At 44.1% G+C, this 24,292-nt stretch overlaps 1 protein-coding gene across 1 annotated transcript in view; it reads left to right on the top strand.

The window, feature by feature from the left end:
* The first annotated feature begins 1,335 nt into the window (after positions 1–1,335).
* Positions 1,336–24,292, top strand: part of KCNK13 (potassium two pore domain channel subfamily K member 13) — a 107,483-nt gene continuing 84,526 nt past the window's right edge. The window contains exon 1 of the mRNA XM_059059287.2: positions 1,336–1,675. Within this exon, the coding sequence (XP_058915270.1) occupies positions 1,336–1,675 (340 nt within the window). The remainder of the gene's footprint in view (positions 1,676–24,292) is intronic.

Raw genomic sequence — 24,292 nt, 5'->3', positions numbered from 1 at the left:
CTCCACCTGTTGCAGCGTCGGAGCGTGCGGACCAGGCAAGGCAGAGCGCGGCGTGGACCTCTGCTCCCCGCGCAGAGGGACCCGGAGGACAGTCCTGACAGAGCGGCGCGGAGGGGGCACTCCCCGGTGAGTGAGACTCGAGCGCGGCGCCAGCGCCCCTTGAAAGGCGGGGTCTCGGGGAGGGGCCCCGGCGGTTTGTTAGCGAGCCTGTGGCTAGGGTAGGGTAAAGCGCTCTCAGCGGAGCCTTGTCGGCGCAGGATCTCTGGAGCCCACCGAGGCAGCCAAGCCGGGGTGCGGGAGATGGAAGCCTCCGGGGTCACTGTCTCCTGCCCGCGGGCTCCTCCAGTCCCCGGTCCTTGGCAGCCTCCCCAGGAGCTGGGGCTGGCTCGCGGCGCGCGCTTCGAGCGGGCGGATCCGACACGTGGGGGTGGAAGACGCCCCCGCGCGGGATCCAGAAGCCAAGGGCGTCTGGTCCGGGCAAGGCGAGGGAGGCTGCCTGGGGGAGAGGCCCCTAACTTCCTTCGCTCCGTCACTCCAACCTCCCTTTCTGGTCTCCTCCTCCAGCAAGTCGGCCCGCCGGACGCCGCGTCGGGGGCGGGCGGGAGGTCGGAACCCGTGAACCGCGCTCTGCGCAGTCCCTCCGCGCGTGCGCCCGCCCGGGACCTGCTCCAGCCTCTAAGCGCCGGCAGCCGGGCCGGTGACCCGAGAGGCCCGAGGCTCTGCGCGACGCCGAGCCTGGGACACAGCACTGCGGCTCCATCTGGGGAGGCACTTCCAGCACCAGCGGACTGAGAGCCCGCGTCCTAGACGTCGGCGGCTTGAGAAGCGACAGTCAAGGAGCCGGAGGCCGCGGGGCTCCGCTCACCCGTCAGTCTCCGAGGCCCCCAGACCTTTGCTTTGGGGGAAGGTCAAGCCCACTCGGGTTTGCCCTGAAGATGCGCCACGCCCCCTCCCCAAGCTGAGCCGGGCAGAGCACCAGGGGGAAGCAGCGGCCGCATCCACGTGCCAAGCAGAAGCGGACTCTGTGCCGGGTCACTCAACTCTTCAGTTTTTAGGAGAACTCCTAGGGGGGCGGGGACGGCGGCGAAAATGCGGATTTGAAACCGGGAGTCGAGGCGGACGTGGGGGGGGCTGGCGCTGCAGGAGCGGTCGACGCGGCGGCCCCGGGAGCCGCGTGGCCTGGAGGAGCGTCCGGAGGTCATGGGCGAACTGGCTGTCGGGCGGCCAGGGGCGGACTGAGCGCCGGGCCGAGACCCCACCCCGCGGGGCGCCCGGGCGACAGGCAGCCGGCGGCCACGGCCGCCCGGCTTGGGGCTTCCCCCCGGGGGTCCGGCCATGGCCGGCCGGGGTTGCGGCTGCAGCGGCGGCCCAGGCCGCCTGAACGAGGACAACGCGCGCTTCCTGCTGCTCGCCGCGCTCATCGCGCTCTACCTGCTGGGCGGCGCCGCCGTCTTCTCGGCGCTGGAGCTGGCGCACGAACTCCAGGCCAAGCAGCGCTGGGAGGAACGCCTGGCCAACTTCAGCCGCCGCCACAACCTGAGCCGCGACGAGCTGCGCGGCTTCCTTCGCCACTACGAGGAGGCCACCGAGGCCGGCATCCGCGTGGACAGTATTCGCCAGCGCTGGGACTTCACCGGCGCCTTCTACTTCGTGGGCACCGTCGTGTCCACCATAGGTAAGTGGGCCCCGCGGGAGGGCGGAGGGGCGGCCAGCCTCGCAGGCGTTTTTCTGGCCCCGAGCTTCGAAGGGCGGGACCGCGCTTCCCAGCCCTGCATTCGCCCACCTCCGCGCTCAGCCAGGTAGCACCGATGTGAGCTGTTGCCTGATCCACAGGTGGTATTGCCTCCCTGCTTCTTTAAGTGAGGACCACGGACCAGCTGTGTCAGCATCACTTGGGAGCTCGTTATAAATGCAGTCTCAGCCCCTCCCCAGACCACTTGAGTCAGAATCTGCGTGTTAAAATCTCCAGGGAATTTGAGTGAGCCTTAAATTGGAGACGTTCTGCTCTGGGAGTGTTCCTAGTTAAGGAGATTGAGCTTGAATTCATGGAACATTAGGGAGAGTGCTTACAGATCGGGACAGGAACCTATACACATTAATTGAGTTACTACCATGCATGAGGCACTGGTCTGAGGGGGAGAAACAAATTTTAAAAAGACTGTCCATGACTTAAAACTTAATAGAGAGAAAAAAATAGATCGAAAACGAGGTTGGAAGTAAGGAGGCAAAAGTGCTAATGAGGATGGAAACTGTCTTCTGCCAGGAGGAAGCAGGTGGGGGTGGGGAGAAGGGGGCCTCTGGGCTGAACCGCTAAGTGTTGGCCTGATTGGGGTCTGGAAACTAAAAGTGCTTTACACTCCGGAGGAGGAGAGAATTGCGTTCAGGGTCCAGTGAGCTCCCTGATCTGTAGCGAGTAGTGGAAGGAAAGCTAGGGAAGTATCCTGGCTAATGGGATGGAGGGGGAAACTTTACTGACAGACTCAGGAGCTAGAGCTTATCTAGAGGCAATTGGAAGCTACTGGGAGTTTTTGAGCAAGAGTGTCTCATGGCTACCGTCAGTTATGCCTTTATTACCAGCAGAAGGAAAAAGATTGGGAGTCTTTGCACCACACTCCTAAGGACTGTTCACACTTAAAGCATACTTGAGTGATAAGGGGGTTGGGAAAGATGCCGTAGAAACTCTGAAGAAAGCGGAGAGCTGGAGAGCAGGAGGGGGCTTTGAAAGGCTGCGCAGAAAGGGAGCGGCTCCCGGCAGCGACCCCGGAGCCGCAGCAGGGCCGGCAGGGGGCAGTGCAGGTGCCCGGCTGCCGTAGCCCCTGTGCTGCCGGGAGAGCTCGTCAGTGAGGCGGTGACAAGGCGCACTTCTTTGAAGCTCCCACGCAAGGTTGTCTTTGGTAGACGTTCTTCCAGGAGAAGGGGTACAAGATACAACAGGGATCAGCCTCAGGCCTGAGTCGTCAAGGAAGACTTCCCAGGGTTAGTCGAGAAGCCCAGGGCTTCGGCTGTGAGTGGGAGGCTAGGTGGAGAGGACTGGCGTGACTCCGGGTACTCGGGCTGCGTCTGAAGTGCGTCGTGCTGAACTGCCCACCGCACCACCGCAACCCTGTCTCATTTCAGGCGGCCCTGCCCATCCGTGGGCCGTCACGACACCTCGGTAACTGGGTATCTGGTGAGAAAGACTCTCATAGCAGTTCTCCACGATGACCAGAACGCGGCCTGACGGGGATGGAGACAGAGTAATACCCTCCCCAGTTCTCTCCCCCAGCCCACGTTCTCCACTGGACTCTCTTAGCAGAATTGCCCAAGTCCTCCCATTTCTCAAAAGACAGTTCCAGAATTTCTATGTAGGGAGGACTTGGGGTGAGCAAACTGCTTGGGAAGGGTTGCTGTGGAACTTCCCTTGAATCTGCTATGTCTGTGTAGCTGGTACAGGGTTTTGGTTTAGATTATTCATTTGGGGGTGGTTTTGGTGGGCGATTGGGGGAGCTAAGTCCTCCCCACCCCCTCCACAGGCCCCCCCCGTTTGTACTTCCCATGGCAATGGACGTAGGAAGGAGCAGAGTGTGTGTAGAGACTGGTGAACACCAGTGCCGGAGGAGCCGCGGGTGTCGTGGATGGGTGGGCATGTAAGCACACACTCATGCGGGGGCACAAATAGAATAATGAAGCCTGATGGAATAGAAGGAAACCTGGACCCAGAGTCTGGAGTTGGAGCTACTGACCCTGCCCGTAAGTTGGGCCGGTTCCTTGACACTCTGAGCCCCATCCTTCTCTTCTGAGATACCTACAAGTGCCCACCTTGGTATCTGGCACATTGTAGCTGTTGAGTAAATATTAGTCCTGTCTCCTTCCCACGCCCTGCCCCTAAGCCTGCCCCTCTCGCAGGGTTCTTGCTAGGGATAATGAGTTCATATAAGTGAATGTTCTTTAAGAAGAACGAAGCACTATGTAAGTATGGGCTTATTTTTACTTTCTCATTTCTCACATGTCCTTAAATTGTTTCATGAATCGCTGATGTAATAACAGCACTTGCAACCCTTTATTGGGGTACATAATTAGGTACATACTGTGAATATGTGATGCAGCTAATTGCATAGATTAACCAACAATTTCAGTCAACACAATTCATATATGTGATATGTGATTCATATGTGTGAAGTGTGATTATCCCTGTTTTATAGATGAGGAAACTGAAGCTTCGTGTTCTTTGTAAAATAAAGAAGAAAATTTTAAAAAACCATCTGTAATGACATCACCTAAAGTTGACCATGGTTGACATTTTGGTCATTTTTTTAAATTGAAGTTAGTTGATTTACAGTGCTGTGTTAGTTTCAGGCGTACAGCAAAGTGTTTCAGTTATACGTGCATATATATCAGTGTTTTTCAGATTCTTCTCCCTTATAGGTTATTACAAAATATTGAGTATAGTTCCCTGTGCTATACAATAGGTCCTTGTTGGTTGGTGCATTTCTTTCTATTCTTTTTCCCTATGGACACACATATGTACATATGTATTTTTCTAAATTTGGATCATATTCTATAAACCTTTTACATCTTGTATTTTAATCATAGTATTACATGATGGTTTTTTCTTCTAAAAATTAATTCCACTATGCTTTATTCTGCAAAGATGTTGAGGTAACAGATAACAAGAAAGCATACAGTAGAATAATCATAAAATGTAAATAAAACCTCAGAACTAGGAAATAAAGAAGAACAGAAATATGGAAAGCAATTGGATCTAAGAAATTGGTAGAGAGGAGCTTTGTCTTAGCTGAAGTTCCCTCAGAAGCAGCTTCTGAGCCAAGAATTTGAGTGCAAGCAGTTTATTGGCAGATTCAAGGGATACAGGGACGTGAAGGAGGAAGTGATACGAGAAAGGGAAGTCAGTCAATATAGGGTATGGTATTAGGCAGAAAGCATAGTGGGCAGCTGATCCTTAATCTCAAGTGGAAGCTTGAGAACAGTGCAAAGCTCATTAACCAGACTTAACCCCAAGCAAGGGAGCTGGGGCCACAGTAGTCAGAAATTGGTTGAAAGCTGCTTGGAGGGTGGGGGAAGCAGAAAAAATATAATTTCCAGGTACTTCTGTCCTGATTTTTTCATGGACAGCCCAAGAGTAGCCTTCTGATAAGATATAGGCACTGGCCATTTGAAGTCAGGCCAGTGTGTCCAGAAATGGTAAAGGAGATTCCAGGGAGTGAGGACTGAGTATCACCAGTGACTATTCAAGATTTGGCTGCAGGCTCCATGGCGGAGTCATGACCCACACTGGAATTCTTTGTTTTGGCTGTGTTGGGTCTTCGTTGCTGCACGTGGGCTTTCTCTAGTTGTGACAAGCGGGGGCTACCCTTCGTTATGGTGCACAGGCTTCTCACTACTGTGGCTTCTCTTGTGGTGGAGCACGGGATCTAGGCATGCGGGATTCAGTAGTTGCAGCACATGGGCTCAGTAGTTACGGCACACAGGCCCTACAGCACGGGCTTCAGTAGCTGTGACGTGCGGGCTCAGTAGTTGGCAGCACATGGGCTCTAGGGTGTGCTGGCTTCAGTAGTTGTGGCTCGCGGGCTCTAGGAAATGCGGGCTTGAGTAGGTGTGGTGTGCTGGCTTCAGTAGTTGTGGCACGAGGGCTCTAGGAAATGCGGGCTTGAGTAGGTGTGGTGTGCTGGCTTCAGTGGTTGTGGCACGTGGGCTCTAGAGCGCAGGCTCAGTAGTTGTGGCACACGGACTTAGTTGCTTCATGGCATGTGGGATCTTCCCAGACCAGGGATTGAACCCGTGTCCCCTGCATTGGCAGGCAGATTCTTAACCACTGCACCACCAGGGACGTCCCAACACTGGAATTCTTAGTAAACAAAAAGAAGCATACACCTTTTCCCAATATGCAATCCTCAAAAATCTTTCCCTCTTGGGATTTTATATGGGAAACGTTGCATAGGACAGTGGGTGATGCTCGCAAACAACAGTTTCCTAGAAAATGCAACAGAGGATTTCATGCAACTGTTGTTTAATTTAAAAGTCAGAGCAGAGTAAAAAACACTGTGGCCAGTTTCTCAGAAGTTTAAACATAGAACTACCTGTGACCCAGAAATTCCACTCCTAGGGAATATATATCCAAAAGAATTGAAAGCAGAGACTCAAACAGATACAGGAACACCTGAGAGATGCTGCAAATCCGGTTCCAGACCACTGCAATAAAGCGAATATCACAATAAAGCGAGTCACATGAATTATTTTTGGTTTCCCAGTGCATATGAAAATTATGTTTTCACTGTACTGTAGTCTGTTAAGTGTGCAGTAGCATTATGTCTAAAAAATGTATATACCTTAATTTAAAAATACTTTATTGCTAAAAAGTGCTAACCACCCACCATCTGAGCCTTCAGTGAGTCATAATCTTTCTGCAACGGTAACATCAAAGATCACTGATCACAGCCCACCATAGCAAATATAACAATCATGAAAAAGTTGGAAATATTGCAAGGCTTACCAAAATGTAACACAGAGACACGAAGTGAGCAAATGCTGTTGGAAAAATGACATCAATAGACTTCCTCATCACAGGGTTGCCACAAACCTTCAGTTTGTAAAAAACACAATAGCCATGAAGCACAATAAAGCAAAGCACAATAAAGAGGTATGCCTGTATTTGTACACCAGTGTTCATTGCAGCATTATCCACAGGAACCAAAAGGTGGAAACAACCCAAGTGTCTATCAGCAGATGAATGGATAAACAACGTGTGCATACATACAATGGAATGTATGGACAACGCAGATGGACCTTGAAAATATTATACTTAGTGAAATAAGCCAGACACAGAAGGACAAATACAATTCGACTTAGATGAGGTATTTAGGATAGGCAGATTTCATAGGGATGGAAAGTAGAATAGAGGGTACCAGGGACTGAGGGAAGAAGGGAGGGCTTATTTAATGGCACTTTTGTTGGGGATGATAAAAAAAAGTTTTGGATATAGATAGTGGCGATGGTTATACAACAATGTGAATGTATTTAATGCCATTGAATAGTACACTTATGAATGGTTAAAATGACAAATATTATGTATATTTTACCACAGCATAGAAAGAGCAGAATATTAAAAGACAACTCAGGGAGTTGATTCTGAAAGAGGCTGGTAATCAGACTTGAAATAAGAACGAATTTGAAGTACTCAGAGAAGTAGATTGACGTTATACTCTGTAAGTGATCTTCTGTAAATATCTTTTCCTCTCAAATAGGCATTTGTTAGGCATTTGTTTTTGTGTTTGCCTGTGTATTTATAACTCAGCTTCTGTCCACAAAGGATATGAGATCATTTGCATGTTGATATGGTCAGGGTAGCCTTAAGCCTTGGGCTACCCCATCATCTCGGGAGCTTAACACAACAAGAGTTTACCTCTTACTCATCCAAAGCCCATTGCGGGCGAGGTGCTTTACCAGGACAGTTGTCTCCTGGGTTGGCCCAGTGTTCCAGGATTCTTTTATCTTGTGGCTGCTCTTTATCAGCTCACGCCTCCAGTACTGCCCAGGAAGGGACAGAAAGGGTTGAAGAGTGGAGCACCTGCAATTAAACCTGGAGGTGACAGCAAGTCACCTCCACACGCGTTTCATTGGCCAAATCAAGTCCCATGGCTACACCCAACTTCAAGGATGTAAAGAACCACACTCCTCCCTTAAGTCCAGAAGTGGATAAGACTTGATCTTGGTGAACAGTACGGATGCCTACCGCACATATATGCACAGTGCACTAGAAATGGATACTAATGGATTTAAGATATTGGGGAGATGAGAAAACATGAGTAGGATAGGACAGTTGAGCCACAAATTGTTAATACACAGAGATATATGTCAAAAGGACCCATGTAATTGCCAGATTTGGCTGTGAGTTTTCCAGTTGTTGAAAGAAAGAGGCAAGGGCAACAACCATTAAATGGTCCCTTTTATCCAGGCTGGCTGCTTGGAAGACACCCAGCTTTTTCAGATGGGAATAAAAATTTCTCCTATAGATTGTCATGAAAGGGACAAGAAAATGTGATGAGTAGTCTTCTCCGCTGCGCCTCAGCTGTGAAAGAGAACCCTGTGCTCCTGCACGGCATAGCGTCCCTCAGTACAAGGTGCAGTTCCGTAAAAGCCCCTCTGCATAAGTCCAAGGTCATGCAGGGCGGTGTCCAGCTTCCAATTGTATGGTCCGGTAAGAACGTTTAGAATTCTCTACTGGCGGTTCCCAAGGTTCACTGTCCATAAGAACTCACCTCAGGGGAGTGTGGTGCTTGTTAAAATGCAGGTGTTTGGATCCCCCTTTCAGAGCTCCTGGTGCATTTTAAGAAACTTCCCCAGATGGCTCTGGTAGAGGCAGAACACAGAGCGCACTTGAGGCATGTGTGATAGGAGTTGGCCTAGGGTTCAAAATTGAGACCACCCCCAAGGATTGTCGCTACTCAGACAGTGGTCCATGAATCCAGCAGGATCAGCATCACCTTCGACCTGGTGAGAAATGCAGAGTCTCAGGCCAGCCCCAGACTACCTGAATTAGAAGCTGCTCTTCAACAAACCACCTGGTGAATTGTAGCCACGTTAAAGTTTGAGAACTCTGGAGTCTAGAAGGCTGTTGTCCTGTGATGTTGCTGACTAGGGAGGACCTCTCCCTGAGCTTTGAGACTTAGGCAAGCCGGTGGCAGGGCTCGAATGGAGAGGGGTGAGATGTGCTTGTCTTTTGCCTTGGTGGACCTCCTCACCTGCTGGTGGTTAAGGAGGCAAGGGGAACGTTAATTTAGAACAACACCGGGACTTCCCTGGCGGTCCAGTGGTTAGGAGTCCATGCTGCCACTGCAGGGGGGCCACAGGTTTGATCCCTGGTCAGGGAACTAAGATCCCACATGCTGCGTGTCGAGGCCAAATAAAAAATAAAAACAAGAGAAAAAAAGGCGCACATGAAAACAAATGAGATAAGGAGAAACTCTTGGGAAAAAAAAATCTAGAACGACACTATCAGATGCAGGGATGTGCTGCATCTGAGCTGAGAAAGTGACTCTGGCTTGTATGGGTCTGGGAAGCTCAGACTCAGAGATGCCCAGCCCCACCTCAGTGGTGGACCACTCAGAGTAGGTGACCAGATCTTCAACACAGTTTCATTTATTTTTAACTAAACAGCGATGATCATAGTGGCGCCCCTTTTTGGACCTGGGTGTGTTTCATGATTAGCACCTGTGCAGTGGTATTCTACAAGGCTCTCGCGGGGTTCAGGAGCTGGGCAGACAGGTATGTGATTTGGCCTGGCCAATGTGCACGCCTATGGGGTGCTGAACTGGATGTTGTTTTCAGAATCGTTTTTTTTTTCCTACATGGAAAGAGCTTTTTTTTTTTTTTTTTTTTTTACAGTATGCGGGCCTCTCGCTGTCGTGGCCTCTCCCGTCGCGGAGCACAGGCTCCGGACGCGCAGGCGCAGCGGCCATGGCTCACGGGCCCAGCCGCTCCGCGGCACGTGGGATCTTCCCGGACCGGGGCACGAACCCGCGTCGCCTGCATCGGCAGGCGGACTCCCAACCACTGCGCCACCAGGGAAGCCCATGGAAAGAGCTTTTGAATCAAATTATATTAGATCCAAAAAATAAAATACTGGGAATCACCATCTTATGGCCTAAAGCTGTAACCAGACATCAAAGATGATGAACAGGCATTGCGAAAGAGTAAAACCATCCCATGAATACATTAATAAATGTCACATGTTAGCAGATGTCATACGTGTGTCAAGATTTAACTGACACATTGAATTGGCACTTTACATTTTACAAAGCATTTGCACACAAATCTTAGGAGATGGGCAGAGAAGTTACTATCAATTCCATTTTGCAGATAAGGAAACTGAGGTACAGATAGCATAAAGATTTTATGACCACGTGGCTATAAAGCAGCAAAGTCAGGATTAGAACCGGATTTTATTTCGTTTATTGTCTGTTGATAAAAGAAATACATATTCATTTTAGAATACTGGAAATATATGGGAAAGTATAAAAAAGAAACTAAAAATCGCCCATAATTCTACCATCCAACAAGAACCACTGTTAATATTTTGATATATCATATTATATTGGACCTAAAGTACTAAAGATTTTACTGAATCTAATATGCATCATTTTAGGTACCATTGAGAAAGCAAATAAATGCTGCCAATTAAATCTTGACATGCTAGCAATTGTGAGATTATCTGGATTTCTGAGAAATTAAAATATTGGGAAAAATATCTTAAAATCACTGAAGTATATTTTGTATCTGTTTTCCATATAACCATTTTAACATGAGCATATAACAACTGTTGTATAAAATGAGCGTATCACAACTGATGTAATTAGGTAAAAATGAATCTCATTATAGTTAGAATTTCTTTGATTTATATTAAAGTTGATTAATTTTAAATATTTATTAAAAATACAGTTCCTCTCTGAATCATCTAGCTAATCCCCCATTTTTCTTTTGGGAGCAAGAGAGATTGTGTTAATCATTGTATGGTTGTGCTTTATATTTTGAGGATCTTAGCCATTTGCCATGTTTGTATCTTACTTTCCATCCATTGTCGTTTCCTGTTTAATGTTTATTTAGATATAGAAACACTTTTAATTTATGTGCCATTTCATATTTTAGTTTTTCCTTCTGATTTCTTCCATTGCTTTTGTGCTTAGACAATCTTTTCCCGTCTGTAAGAATGCTTATTGATTTTTTAAAAATTGAGGTGACATTGGTTTACAATATCATGTTAAGTTTCATGTGTACAGCATTATATTTCTACTTAAGTATACACTACAATGTGCTCGCCACCAGAAATTTAGTTTCCATTTGTATCCATACAGTTGATCCACTTTACCCATTTTACCCTCACCCTGCCTCTTCCCTTCTGAGAACCACTACTCTGTTCTCTGTATTTACATGTTTGTTTTTGTTTGATTTAGTTTGTTCATTTATTTTTTGTTTTTTATATTCCACATATGAATGAAATCATAAGGTAGTTGTCTTTCTCAGTCTGATTTATCTCACTTAGCATAATACCCTCCAGGTCCATCCATGTTGTCACAAATGGTAGGATTTCATCTTTTTATGGCTGAGTCGTGTTCCATTGCATGTATATGTGTGTGTGTGTGTGTGTGTGTGTGTATCACATTTTCTTCATTCATCTGTTGACATGCACTTAGGTTGTTTCCATATCTTGGCTATTGTAAATAATACTGCAGTGAACATTGGGGTACACATATCTTTTCAAATTAATGTTCTCATATTCTTTGGGTAAATACCCAGAAGTGGCATAGCTGGGTCATATGGTAGTTCTATTCTTAACTTTTTTTTTTTTTTTTTTTTTTTTATTCTTAACTTTTTGAGGAACCTCCATACTGTTTTCCATAGTGGCTGCACCAATTTACATTCCCACCAACAGTGTAGGAGGGTTCTCTTTTCTCCACATCCTTGTCAACACTTGTTATTTCTTGCCTTTTTGATAATAGCCAGGATGCCAGTTTTTGTTCAGTAATTTTTCAACTGCTCTACACTTTTAGTCATAGCAATAGTTGTTAAAACACTTTAACCTATTGTTTCATGTGAACAATGATGGGTACATTTTAAGACTGTAGCCAAGGAGCAATGCTCGTCATGAGGAGTGAGGGAGCAGAGAGAGTGGCTGGTAGGAATTTGCATGCATTCATTCAAGGTAGGGTCATCTCTCTTGGGATCTACTACCAAACTTTCAGCGCAAGCTCTCAGACTGTCCATTCTGAGAACCCTGGATTTGTTTAATTATTTGTTTCCTACTTAGGAAACTTCAGTCCCTATCTTGAAATTGGAGACTTCGCAGGCCATAGCTCTTACTCTCCACTGCCCAGCATTCTCATACGCATACAGGTTAATTTCAGCTTGTTTCATTAGAAATTCTCGTTTATGTTATAAAACAGCGATTTCCTCTTCTTTTATCCTAAATTCCCTCCTGTTCTCTCTTCTCCTTCATACCTTTCTCTGTGACGGAGAGATGGGTTTGGTATGAATGTAAGCCAAATATTTCTTGGGCTCCTTAGGATTCTTAGGGTGTACTGTTCCATACAAAAAAGCATGTTCCGTTAGCCCAAAGTCATGGAAAAATAAATTCAATTCTTGCCTGTGTATCTCTAAGGAATCTTAGTCTCCAATTTATAACACAAAGGAAAGCTCCCTCTCTCCCCGTCTCCCAGTCTCTCATTCCTCAAAGGAGTTCTGGAGCCTTTTATCCCGAAACCCCTCCCCAAATCCTCCCCAACTGGCAGCGCTCTCAGTCCTTCTGTCCTTCCTTGTCTCTTCTCCCCCATCTCTCTCTGCTCTGTATTATGGTGATTGACTTAACCTCTCCAACTTCTTTTAGCTTCCCCTCATTCAGCCTGGTCTTCATAGTAAAGCATAGCCCCAGGAGCTGACCCAGCAAGCAGCAGTCCTTTCCCCCGAGGAGGAAAGAGAGAAGGACAGGGGATGATTATGATGACCAGCCCATCAGTGACTTTATACACGGGGACACTCTCACCCTATAGAGGAACACATTACTGTGTTTGGACCCAGAAGCCCACGGTCCTGCTGAGGACAGTGGGGAAACACACCTCATCAGGAAATGTCTCCATCATCATGCTGCTCTCCCTTCACCCTCCAACCTTCTGCCTCCTTCTCTTCAGCTTATCTGAATTGCTGGACATTATACCACTTTTCTGAAAGGCTGCACCTTTCGCACACCCACCGCATCTTCCTTTGGCCGGAGAGCCATCACAGAAGCGTCATGAAATGTTCAGGATTTATTGTTTCCCATTCTCTGATCAACCCCCCAGCATCTCTGCTATCGATCACCTCTTCTTGGAAGGGAAATCCTGTGGTCAGTGAGCCCAGGGGACAGACCAGGAATGCAACTGAGTGTGACTTAGAGGTGTGGCACATTAGGGAACAGTGGGGCATGTGCCCTGGAAAGAGCAGCCCCACCACAGGCATTCAGATTCTAATTGCAAAACAACATTGTCCTGGCCAGACAGGTCTGAGGACAGCTCAGCTCCAGAGTGTGAGTCCCTCAGTTAAAGCTTTGATCATCTGTGAGCTCCAGGCTGCTTTCCCTTTGGGAGGGAGAAGGATAAGAAGCTCTGAACTCTTCTTCATCAGAAGGAGCATCTTGATCTTTGTAGTTCACTCAAGTACCTATTTGTGCAGGACACTTGATCATCACAGAGGGTCAATCTAACATATTCGCGATCACCTTGGCACCCACTAATCTCTAAAAGGAGCTGGGGGTAGTTATCAATATATTCTCTTAACTCTTCTGATACTCATGACTAAACGTATTGTATTGTAATCCATAAGTACCTACTATTCTGGTTTTTTTCCTTTCCTTTTATGTTATTTCCTATACACTTTCTCAAGAATTCCATGTGTTCAATTAATGTAGAATAGTTTATTTAACGATCCTTAAATTATTGGATTTGGGGGTTATATGTGATTTTTTTTACTCTTGTGTTTAATTAAAAATTATGAAATTTATTGAGTGCTTTACCATAGGTTAAACCCAGTACAATCTTTACATATGTTTAATTCTTATAACAACCCCATAAGGGTAGGTACTGTTAATATTCTCACATTACAGACCAGGATCCGAGGCCCAGAGAGCTTCCAGGCAGTGTCTGAAGTTACCCAGTGGAAGTAGTGTGGGAAATCCCTTTAGAGCTTATACTGTGAACCACCACTTCTTTGCCATTTCTTCCTTTGGGGTCCTTGTGGGGAGAATTGCCAGTTAAAGAGATCACAACCCCTTTTTTCAGTGGTGATGGTCCTTAGGCAACCTGGGGGTAATAGAAGAAGACAGAGATGGCCTGGTTAGCAGAATGTCAGGATGGTAAAAAGTTTGGGTGGTGTTCTGCCTACCTCCCAGGAGTCCACATAATCAGAGCCTGTACCTCCCATTGGAATATTTGATGTCCTCTCAAAGTTGCAAGCGTCCTCCCATCACCATGACAACTAATGTGCCTGCCGCCAGAATTTTACTCTCCAGTTTGGACATATTTGATCCCAGAAGTCACTTTCTGACTCTGCCCATGAACTCTTGGAATACTGGCACCAAAGCTGTGTCTTGGGTCTTCCCTAGTATTAAGCATCTGATGAAGATCAGATTGATCTCAGAGACCAGCATCGATCTTAGAGACCAACCAGGCAAGTGGTTTTCAAACTGTGCTCCAAGGACCCCTGGGATTCTCTGTGGTATGTAAGTGCTGTCGTGAGAGCCAAGGGGGACACATCAAGTTCTTATCTTTGTTGTGTGTATTTATTTATATATGTCCCAAATATGTATCCTATTCTGCTACCTTTTTATTGACTATTGTTTGGAATGTAGAAAAGATTTTTATATACCCAAATACACTCATTTTCACTGGCATTTTTGTCTATATTTTTTCATAAATTTAGGTCCTCTCTGTGGTTGAGATAAATATTCTTATCCATTCTTTGTTTAGTTCTAACTCATCTCAATGTTATTCAAAAAGACTGTTTTGTAAATGCTTTTTTATGGCTGGCTATATAATTATGCTTTGATTTATTTCTAAAATTATCACATAATGGTTTGAGAATGTACCTTTTCCAGAGTTCTCTTTTTTATTTGAGTGTTTCTGTGTATCCTGGTATCTGTATATATTTCAGTTGGATTTTTTTCTTACCTTACAGAATTTTGGAGCAGGAGGAAGCATAATCCCCACACACTCCAAGCCTAGTAAACACACCCAAAATAACATTTGTGTGTTTGGGGACATATAAATTCAGTGTTATTGATTTCATCACTTGTGTAACTTTAAATTTTATTAATAATACTTTTGCTTACTTCTTTATGCTTTATATGCTAACAACTATTTTTAAACTTACATTTGATTAAATTCCTGCATTATATTAGCAGAGACTCGCTGACTTTTGGATCATCTCTCTAGTTTTAATTTTTAAAGTAAACCACTTAATTTTTTTAATTTCCCGGTTTAAAAATTTTTATTTATTTATTTTTGGCTGCATTGGGCCTTCGTTGCTGCGCACAGGCTTTCTCTAATTGCGGCGAGCGGGGGTTACTCTTCGTTGTGGTGCGCAGGCTTCTCGTTGCTGTGGCTTCTCTTGTCGCAGAGCACGGGCTCTAAGTGCGCGGACTTCAGTAATTGTGGCATACGGGCTCAGTAGTGGCGGCTCGCGGGCTCTAGAGCACAGGCTCAGTAGTTGTGGCTCACAGGCTCAGTTGCCCTGTGGCATGTGGGATCTTCCCGGACCAGGGCTCGAACCCGTGTCCCCTGCATTGGCAGGTGGATTCTTAACCACTGAGCCACCAGGGAAGTCCCTACCATGACTTCTTTATCCATTCATCCATTGATGGACACTTAGGTTATTTCCAAGTCCTGGCTACTGTAAATAATGCTACAGTGAACATGGGATTGCAGATATCTTTTCAAGTTAGTGTTTTCATTTCCTTTGGATAAATACCCAGAAGTAGAATTGCTGGATCATATGGTAGTTCTATTTTTAATTCTTTGAGGAAACTTCATACTGTTTTCCACAGTGGCTGCACCAATTTACATTCCCACCAACAGTGCGCAAGGGTTCTGTTTTCCACATATCCTCACCAACACTTGTTACCTCTGATAACAGCCATTCTAACAGGTGTGAGGTGATATCTCATTGTGGGTTTGATTTGCATTTCCTTGATGATTAGTGATGTTGAGCAACTGTATGTCTACTTTCGAAAAATGTCTATTCAAATCCTTCGTCCATTTTTCTTTTAACATCTTTATTGGAGTATAATTGCTCTACCCATTTTAAAATTGGATTGTTTGGGGGTTTTTTGCTATTGAGTTGTCTGAGTTATATATATATATATATATATATATATATATATATATATATAAAATATTTATTTATTTATTTGGCTGCGTCAAGTCTTAGTTGTGGCACTTGGGATCTTTGATCTCAGTTGTGGCATGCCGGATCTTTTAGCTGTGACATTCGAACTCTTAGTTGCGGCACGTGGGATCTAGTTCCCCGACCAGGGATCAAACCTGGGCACCCTGCACTGGGAGCGTGGAGTCTTAGCGACTGGACCACCAGGGAAGTCCCTATATATTTTGGATATTAACCCCTTATCAGATAAATATGATCTGCACATATTTTCTCCCTTTCAGTAGGTTGCCTTTTCATTTTGTTGATGGTTTCCTTTGCTGTGTGGGAGCTTTTCAGTTTGGTGTAGTCCTTCTTGTTTATTTTTGCTTTTGTTGCCTTTGCTTTTGGAGGTTTATAGATTCTCTTTTCTCTCTTAAAGTAGATGTTCATTCAATCTTGCTCATCTGTGGGGTTCCTCCTTTCTTAGTTTCCTGCTATTTCTTATAAGCCATTTCCATTCCCACCAGAATCTTTAGATCTTTCTTTGGGACTTAAAATTTGAAGACTGAATTTATGCTACAGTTAGCATTTTCCCCACTAAGGGCTTTTTAAAATTACTTCTGGCTGTTGATGTTTTCTGCTTCAGATGTTATATTTTTGGTGTTTGGGTGGAGGCATGCTGTATATACTATTTCTTGACCTACTGTATTTTTAGACTTAGTTTCTTTTATTTAACAGCCTGTGACTTAATACCAACATCTGTAAAAACAAATGTGTAAAAGGCATGCTTTGACCACACAGGGATTTACTGTGTTGCATTTCATGGAATGATGGATGAAGACCATCCATCTGGGAGTTTATAACTTGAAACAACAACTATCACTCCCTCTTCAGTTAATTAAGACACATCTCCTGGAGGATATGGAGTCTAGGGGCTGTTTGGGAAGAGTTGATGACCTGCTTATTCTTTCAACAGTTCTTTGAGTTCGGGAAAGTAAGGCTCAGAGAGAGTCAGTAAATTTCCCAAGTGTACACAGCTGTTAAGGGAGTATATCAGTGTCAAGTTACCAGATCCAAAAAGTAGTGGTTGAAGCAGACGAAATTTTACTCTATTCCAGAAAAGAGGTCTGCACTGCATATAGACAATTCAGGACAAGTGTGGTGACTGCATAATGCCAACAGGGAGTCAGGTGTCTTCAGCTCTGCTATCCCTAGGATGTTGCCCTCGTCCTCAGGGCTCAGTGTGGTTGCTGGAGCTCTGACCATGATATTCACACCATAAGTAGCAGTAGTAGAAATGGGAGAGTCTTTCAAGGTCTGAGGTCATTTTCTCTAAGAAGCAGACTCTGGGCTAAAGGTTTGGGTGGAAGTGATTTATCAAGGAAGTACTCCAGAAGAGACTAGTTGGAGAGTGAGGGGTGTGAGAATGGGAAAAGGGAAGGAGCTAAGTAGGAGGTTATCTTATGGAGCTCTGCAGCATAAATTACACCTTGCGGTTTGTCCCACCTTGAGGCAGAGGAACTGGGGTTTTAGATGCCCACACCAGTCACTCACTGGCTCTGGCTGGGGTGGGAAGAATGAGGGACTTTGCTGTTTCTGGGGGGAAAAAAAATCACATTAAGAAGGGAGGGGTAATCCTTGGTTGTGGAGTTGTCCTGTGCATTGTAGGATGTCTAGCAGCGGCTCTGGACCAAAGAGAAAATTTTGAAACACAGGGTTTGGAGTGTTTGCCTCTGTTCATGCCTCACCCACACCCCGACACCTCACCTTTAACTTGAATTGTTAACTGTAAAGTGGCCTTGTTCTTTTCTTTTCAAAAATATTTTTTCCATTAAAAAAATTCCTCAACTAATATATGCACATTTGAATAGATTTTTCAAATAATTCCAAAGTATTTAAAGTGAAAAAATCAAAGTCTCCCTTTACTTTCTCATCCTACTCCCCAGAGGTAACCATTGTTTTTTTACATATACTGGGGTTCTCTTTTCTTTTTTTGGTAATAGCTTTATTGAGCTATAATTCATATACCGTAAATTTCACATATTTGAAGTGTACAATTCAGTTGTTTTTAGTGTATTCACAGGGTTTTGCAACCATCAGCACAGTCAATTTGATGACATTTCATCATCTCCCAAAGAAACCCCATACCCTTTAGCAGTCACCTCCCATCCCCTCCAGCCCTAGGTAACCACTAATCTACTATCTGTTTCTGTAGATTTGCTTATTCTGGACATTTCATATAAATGGAATCATATAGTACACGGCGTTTTGTGCCTGACTTCTTTGACTTAGCATAATGTTTTCAAGTCATCCATCTTGTAATACGTATCAATACGTCACTCCATTTTATTACTGAATAATATTCTATTATATGGATGTACCATATTTTATCTGTCAGTTAATCAGTTGATGAACATTTGGGTTGTCTTCACTTTTTACCTATTATGAATAATGATGTACAATGATGAATAAGTGTACAAGTTTTTGTGTACACATATGTTTTTATTTATCTTGGGTAGATCTGGAATTGCCGGGTCATATAGAAACTCTATTCTCAACCTTTGGAAGAACTGTCAGACTCTTTCCAAGTAGGCGTATCATTTTATATTCCCACCAACAGTGTGTGAGGGTTCCTATTTCTTCACATGCTTGCCAGGACTTTCAATAACCTGTCTCTTTGGTTACATCCATCCTGTGGATGTGAAGTGGTATCTTATTGTGGTTTTGATGTGCATTTCTCTAATGACAAATGATGTTGAGCATATTCTCACATTTTTTTTAGTCATTTATATAACCTCTTGAAGGAAATGTCTGTTCAAATCCTTTGCCCATTTTAAATTGTTTTTTTAGTAATTGAGTTATAAATATTCTTTATATATTTTAGATTCAAGTCCCTTATCAGATATATAATCTGCAAATATTTTCTCCCCTTCTGTGTGTTGTCATTTCACTTTCTTCATGGTGTTCTTTGAAGCACAAACATTTTAAATTTTGATGAAGTCTAATTTACCTATTTTGTCGTTGTTGCTTATATTTTCAGTACCATATCTAAGAAACCATTGCCTAATCCAAAGTCACAAAGATTCGTACCTATGTTTTCTTCTGAGAGTTTTATAATTTTGCTCTTACATTTAGGCTGTTGATCCATTTTGAGGCAATTTTTGTATATGGTATGAGACGTGGGTGCAGCTTAATATTTTTCCATGTGGTATCCAGTTCCAGCACCATTCATTGAAAAGACTATTCTTTCCCCCATTGAATAGTTTTGACATCCTTGTCAAAAATCAGTTGACCATAAATGTGAGGGTTGATTTCTGAACTCTCAATTCTATTCCACTGATGTATATGTGTATCCTTATGCTAGTACCACACTGCCTTGATTACTGTAGCTTTGTAGTAAATTGTGAAATCAGGAAGTGTGAATCCTCCAACATTGTTCTTCTTTATCAAGATTGTTTTGGCTATTATGAGTCCCTTGAACTTCCGTGTGAATTTTAAAATCAGCTTGTCAGTTTCTGCAAAGAAGACTTCTGTTGAATCTGTAGATCATCTTGGGGAATATTGTGATCTTAAAAATATTAAGTGTTATAATCCATGAACATGGGATGTCTTTTCATTTATTTGGATCCTTTAATTTCTTTCCAATGCTTTGTAGTTTTCAAAGTATTGAATATAAGTTTGGCACTTCTTTTGTTAAATTTATTCCTAAATATATTATTGTTTTTAGTGCTATTGTAAATGAAATTGTCTTCTTAATTTTATTTTGAATTGTTTATTGCAAGTATAGGGGGTACAATTGATTTTTATATATAGATCTTGTATCCTGTGATCTTGCTGCACTCTTATATTAGTGCTTATAGTTTTTTAGTGGATTCCTTAGGATTGTCTGTATAAAAGATTATCTGATTATATCTTCTATGAATAGAGATAGTTTTCATCCTTTCCTTCCAATCTGGATGCCTTTTGTTTCTTTTATTTCATGCCTCCAGTACAGTGTTGAATAGAAGTGGTAAGAGTGAACATTCTTGCTTTATTCCTGATCTTGGGGGGAAAGTTTCGGTCTTTCAACACGTGTGATATTAGTTCTGGTTTGTTTTGATAGATGGCCTTTATTGGGTTGAGAAAGTTCCCTTCTATTCCTACTTTGTTGGGTGTTTTTATCACAAAGAGGTGTTGGATTTTTGTCTGATTATTTTTTTTGCATCTGAGATGATCATGTGGTTTCATCCTTCCTGCTACTGATGCTAGGGTACTGCATTAATTAATTTTAGATATTAAACCAACCATGGACTCCTGGGATAAATTCCACTTGGTCATGGTTTATAATCCTTTTCATATATTGCTGCATTTGGTTTGCTAGTATTTTGTTGAGGATTTTTGCATCTATATTCAAAAGATATATTTGTCAAAAAAAAAAGATATATTTGTCTATCTTTTTTTTCCTTTCTTGTGGTATCTCTGTCTTGCTTTGGTGTCAGGATAATACTGGCCTATAGAATAAGTTGGGAAGTATTCACCTATGGTTCTTATATAACTTTCTGAGGTGGCCCAGGATATACTACTGTGGTATGAATGTTCAATAATTTGTTCCTTCTCTTGTGGGACATGTAGTTTGTTTCTAATTATTTGCTAGTACAACAGCTCTATAATGCATATTTTAAATTTTAATATTTAAACTTTCAATTATAAATATTTGTAGGTACTGCTAAATTTTTGAGAATTTTAAAATTTAAAATTTTCTTAACCAATTTGTAAGAATTGTGTGATTCTCACAGCTAAAGTATATTGTATTCTTCTTCTTCCTTGATATTATGCTAAATGCTCTAGATACACAATTTTTCATCCTGTGATGTAGGATTATTGTTTTCCTCATTCTATTGGTGAGAAAACTGAAGCACAGAGGGATAAATAGCTTTCCCAAAGTCATACAAATAGTAAGTGTTGGAACTTTAGTTCAAACTTTGTTTAGCCATGATTTAAATTTTGGAGAGGAAGTCTCTGAGATAGTATTCTAGTGAAAACTGAAATAAAACCTGTGACCCTAGTTCTATTTTTGCCATCAGTGGTTTTGATGTTAGCGATGAATATTATTTGCAAGTTATCATTTTGAAGAAGATGGGCTCCCAGGCTGTATAATAAGGAAGACATCTAGATGTCCCTCACTGGGTTTGAACAGTCTTTTCTCCCTTCTTATCATCTTAGAACCACACTCAGCACCCATCTTATATCAAGCAGAAAATTTAGTTTGGTTCAGTCAGAATTTATTGAATCTCTACTATGTGTCCAGCCTGATAACCTGGGTCCATGTGTAGCATTCAGGAGGGCTATACGTTTGGATGGGAAAAGAATTCCGTCTTTATGTTTACTAACCTCGAACTAAGCAGCCTCTAGCATTTCCTTCAACAGAGAGTATAGGCAACAACTCAGAGGCAGAATGAGTGGCACCTGTAGCTTTGTCACCAGTAGAAATCACAGATGTGTTCCTCTCATCTAAGAATGTGGCAGGGCTTCCCTGGTGGCGCAGTGGTTGAGAATCCGCCTGACGACGCAGGGGACGCGGGTTCGTGCCCCGGTCCGGGAAGATCCCACATGCAGCAGAGCGGCTGGGCCCGTGAGCCGTGGCCGCTGAGCCTGCGCATCCGGAGCCTGTGACAGCTCTGCAACGGGAGAGGCCACAACAGTTAGAGGCCCGCGTACCGCAAAAAAAAAAAAAAGAATGTGTTAGATCCCACCATGGCCATCCCCCCTCAACATACTTCAAAATTATGGTAGTTGTTAGGCCTGTTCTTGTTATTTAATGATATAATAAAGTTGCTCATATATTATATCACACATTTGTTTCCTAGTCTAATAACTTTGTTTTAATATAGTTGCTTTTGTAATTCTATGCATTTTATTTCATTCATTAAAAAAAAACATTCAGAGATGGAACCCGCAGGCTTCCCAGATTGCCAAAGTCTCTATGTCACAGAAAACAGGAATTGAGAACCAGACTGAGGTTAGCCTGATTTTGAATGAAGACAGAAGGGGAAATTGTAACTGTTGTTATCGCTTCTCCTTGCATGGCTGACAAAGGGCTTTAATCCACTTGCAGTTGTTTGAAAACTGACTTGAAAGACTTATTGCTCAATCACTGTGCATAATCTCATCTTTTCCTGATGGTTCAGAAGACATTTCAGGATGTTGCAATGTCTTTTTAAAAAAATTTATTTATTTGTGGCAGTGTTGGGTCTTCGTTGCTGCACGCGGGCTTTCTCTAGTTGCACAGAGTGGGGGCTGCTTTTCGTCCCGGTGCGTGGGCTTCTCACTGTGGTGGCTTCCCTTGTCGCGGAGCATGGGCTCTAGGTGCGCAGGCTTCAGTAGTTGCAGCACGTGGGCTCAGTAGTTGTGGCTCGTGGGCTCTAGAACTCAGGCTCAGTAGTTGTGGTGCACGGGCTTAGTTGCTCCGCGGCATGTGGGATCTTCCTGGACCAGGGCTTGAACCCGTGTCCCCTGCATTGGCAGACGGATTCTTAACCACTGAGTGGCAGGCAGATTCTTAACCACTGCGCCACCAGGGAAATCCATGTTGCAGTGTCTTGAGGGTCATGGTTGGAGCATAAAATACCACACTTCCTCAGAGCAGTGGGGAAGCAGTAAGTGTTTAGAAATGTCATATTTGTAGGGTGTACTTTTTCTAGGGTCACAGGCTCGGTTCAGAGCTGCCTCGCTGTGTCCTTACCTTTGTGTTCTCAGCTGATGATGGTGTCCCTCTGACTCTTAGCCCACCGCCTCTCCTGTGGTTACAGTGTCACATGTACTCTTTGTTGTAAATACAGGTTTGGGAATATATACTACTTTCTTCATGGTTATTTAACATTACTTCTAGTTTAGTATTTAAATTAGAAGATGCAACTTTGGCCAAAGGTGACATGCTTTATTTGACCCACAGATGCTGGTAAATATTTGACAATCAGCTTAAAAAACAAACAACCCAATTTGTAGCATTTGCCTGTTTCTGTGATGTAAATATTCCCCAGATGGCTGATTTCAAGCTATGAACATGAAGTCACTGAAGGCAAGAGTAGAGAAAATATCCTCTTGTGAGCCTATAGCAGCCAGCTCCAGGACATGACTGTGGGCTGCAGGGTGTTGGAGAAAATTCAAATCAGCTGTCAACTTTTAAAAATGAGATTTCCAGGGCTTCCCTGGTGGCGCAGTGGTTGGGAGTCCGCCTGCCGATGCGGGGGCCGCCGGTTCGTGCCCGGGTCCGGGAGGATCCCGCATGCCGCGGGGCGGCTGGGCCCGTGGGCCATGGCCGCTGGGCCTGCGCGTCTGGAGCCTGTGCCCTGCAGTGGGGGAGGCCACGATGGTGAGAGGCCCGAGTACCGCAAAAAAAAAAAAAAAAAAAAAAAAAAAAAGAGATTTCCAGTTAAAGTCTGGATTTCTGATTTCTCTTGGAAAATGGGAAACCTGGCTATGCTGGGCCCACATTCCTGCATGCCAACCACTGGATGAAGGAGAGCTATGGGGGCTCCCTTTGGGGAGCCCACTGGTTCCCTGGTCCCACCCATCTAGGCTGAGTGTTTCCTGCCATTCATCAGTGTGTTTGACTTCTTTCCTGTCCCCTGGCTTAAGCACTGAGGTTCTTCCTACCTCTTTGAGGTATAGGACCCAAGTGATCTCGTCACCTGGCTCTTTATCAAAAAATCAAGAAGGAGTTCCAGAGTTGTATCCTGTATGAAAATACTTTTTAGAAATTGCTTCCAGTTTGATCATGGGACAGTCAATTTTCTCCCGATGGGATGCATGGAGATTTTATTCCACTCTTGTTGATTTCTCTCTGATCATCCCAGATCAGCAGGCAAAAGAGCTTTTCTTCTTAAGCTATGTAATAAATGAGGTTGAACCAGAAAAGCATGAACTTTATGACAGGCTAAAGGTTTTCCTATGGGAAATTAAGACCCACTAACTGGAAATGGTGAAAAGTAACAAGTTCAAAGGAAACTCAGTGGAGTAATTAAAAATGTATCAAGCCCCGTACAGTAGGCAATAGACACAGCACAGTGAAAGGAAAAGAGCGTCTCTGAGGTCTCGTTGGATACCGGCCATGTTGATTTTGGATAATGCCCAAGTGTCTGGGGGAAATATCATTCTTAAACCTGGGATGCCAACCCGCCAGAGTGATTGTACTGTAAATACCTCATTATTTATGGGTATTAAGGTACCCAGAAAGGGTATTAGACACTTTAATACCCTGTTTTTGGATGAGGTGGAATGCTTCTGCAGATGATTTAGGAATTCGAGGTTTAGAAAAGGGCTAAGGGAGAGTCTTGGAGTTTCCAATGCTGAGGGATGAGGGAGGGAAAGTCGGTCAGAAAAGCAGTGGTGTTAGGAAGTGCATTATGTATGTACTTACTTAAACATTGGC

This window comes from Kogia breviceps, chromosome 3 (genome assembly GCF_026419965.1).
Source record: "Kogia breviceps isolate mKogBre1 chromosome 3, mKogBre1 haplotype 1, whole genome shotgun sequence".
NCBI lineage: Eukaryota > Metazoa > Chordata > Mammalia > Artiodactyla > Physeteridae > Kogia > Kogia breviceps.
The sequence above is the reverse complement of the archived record's forward strand: the minus strand, read 5'-3'. Positions and strand labels throughout refer to the sequence as shown.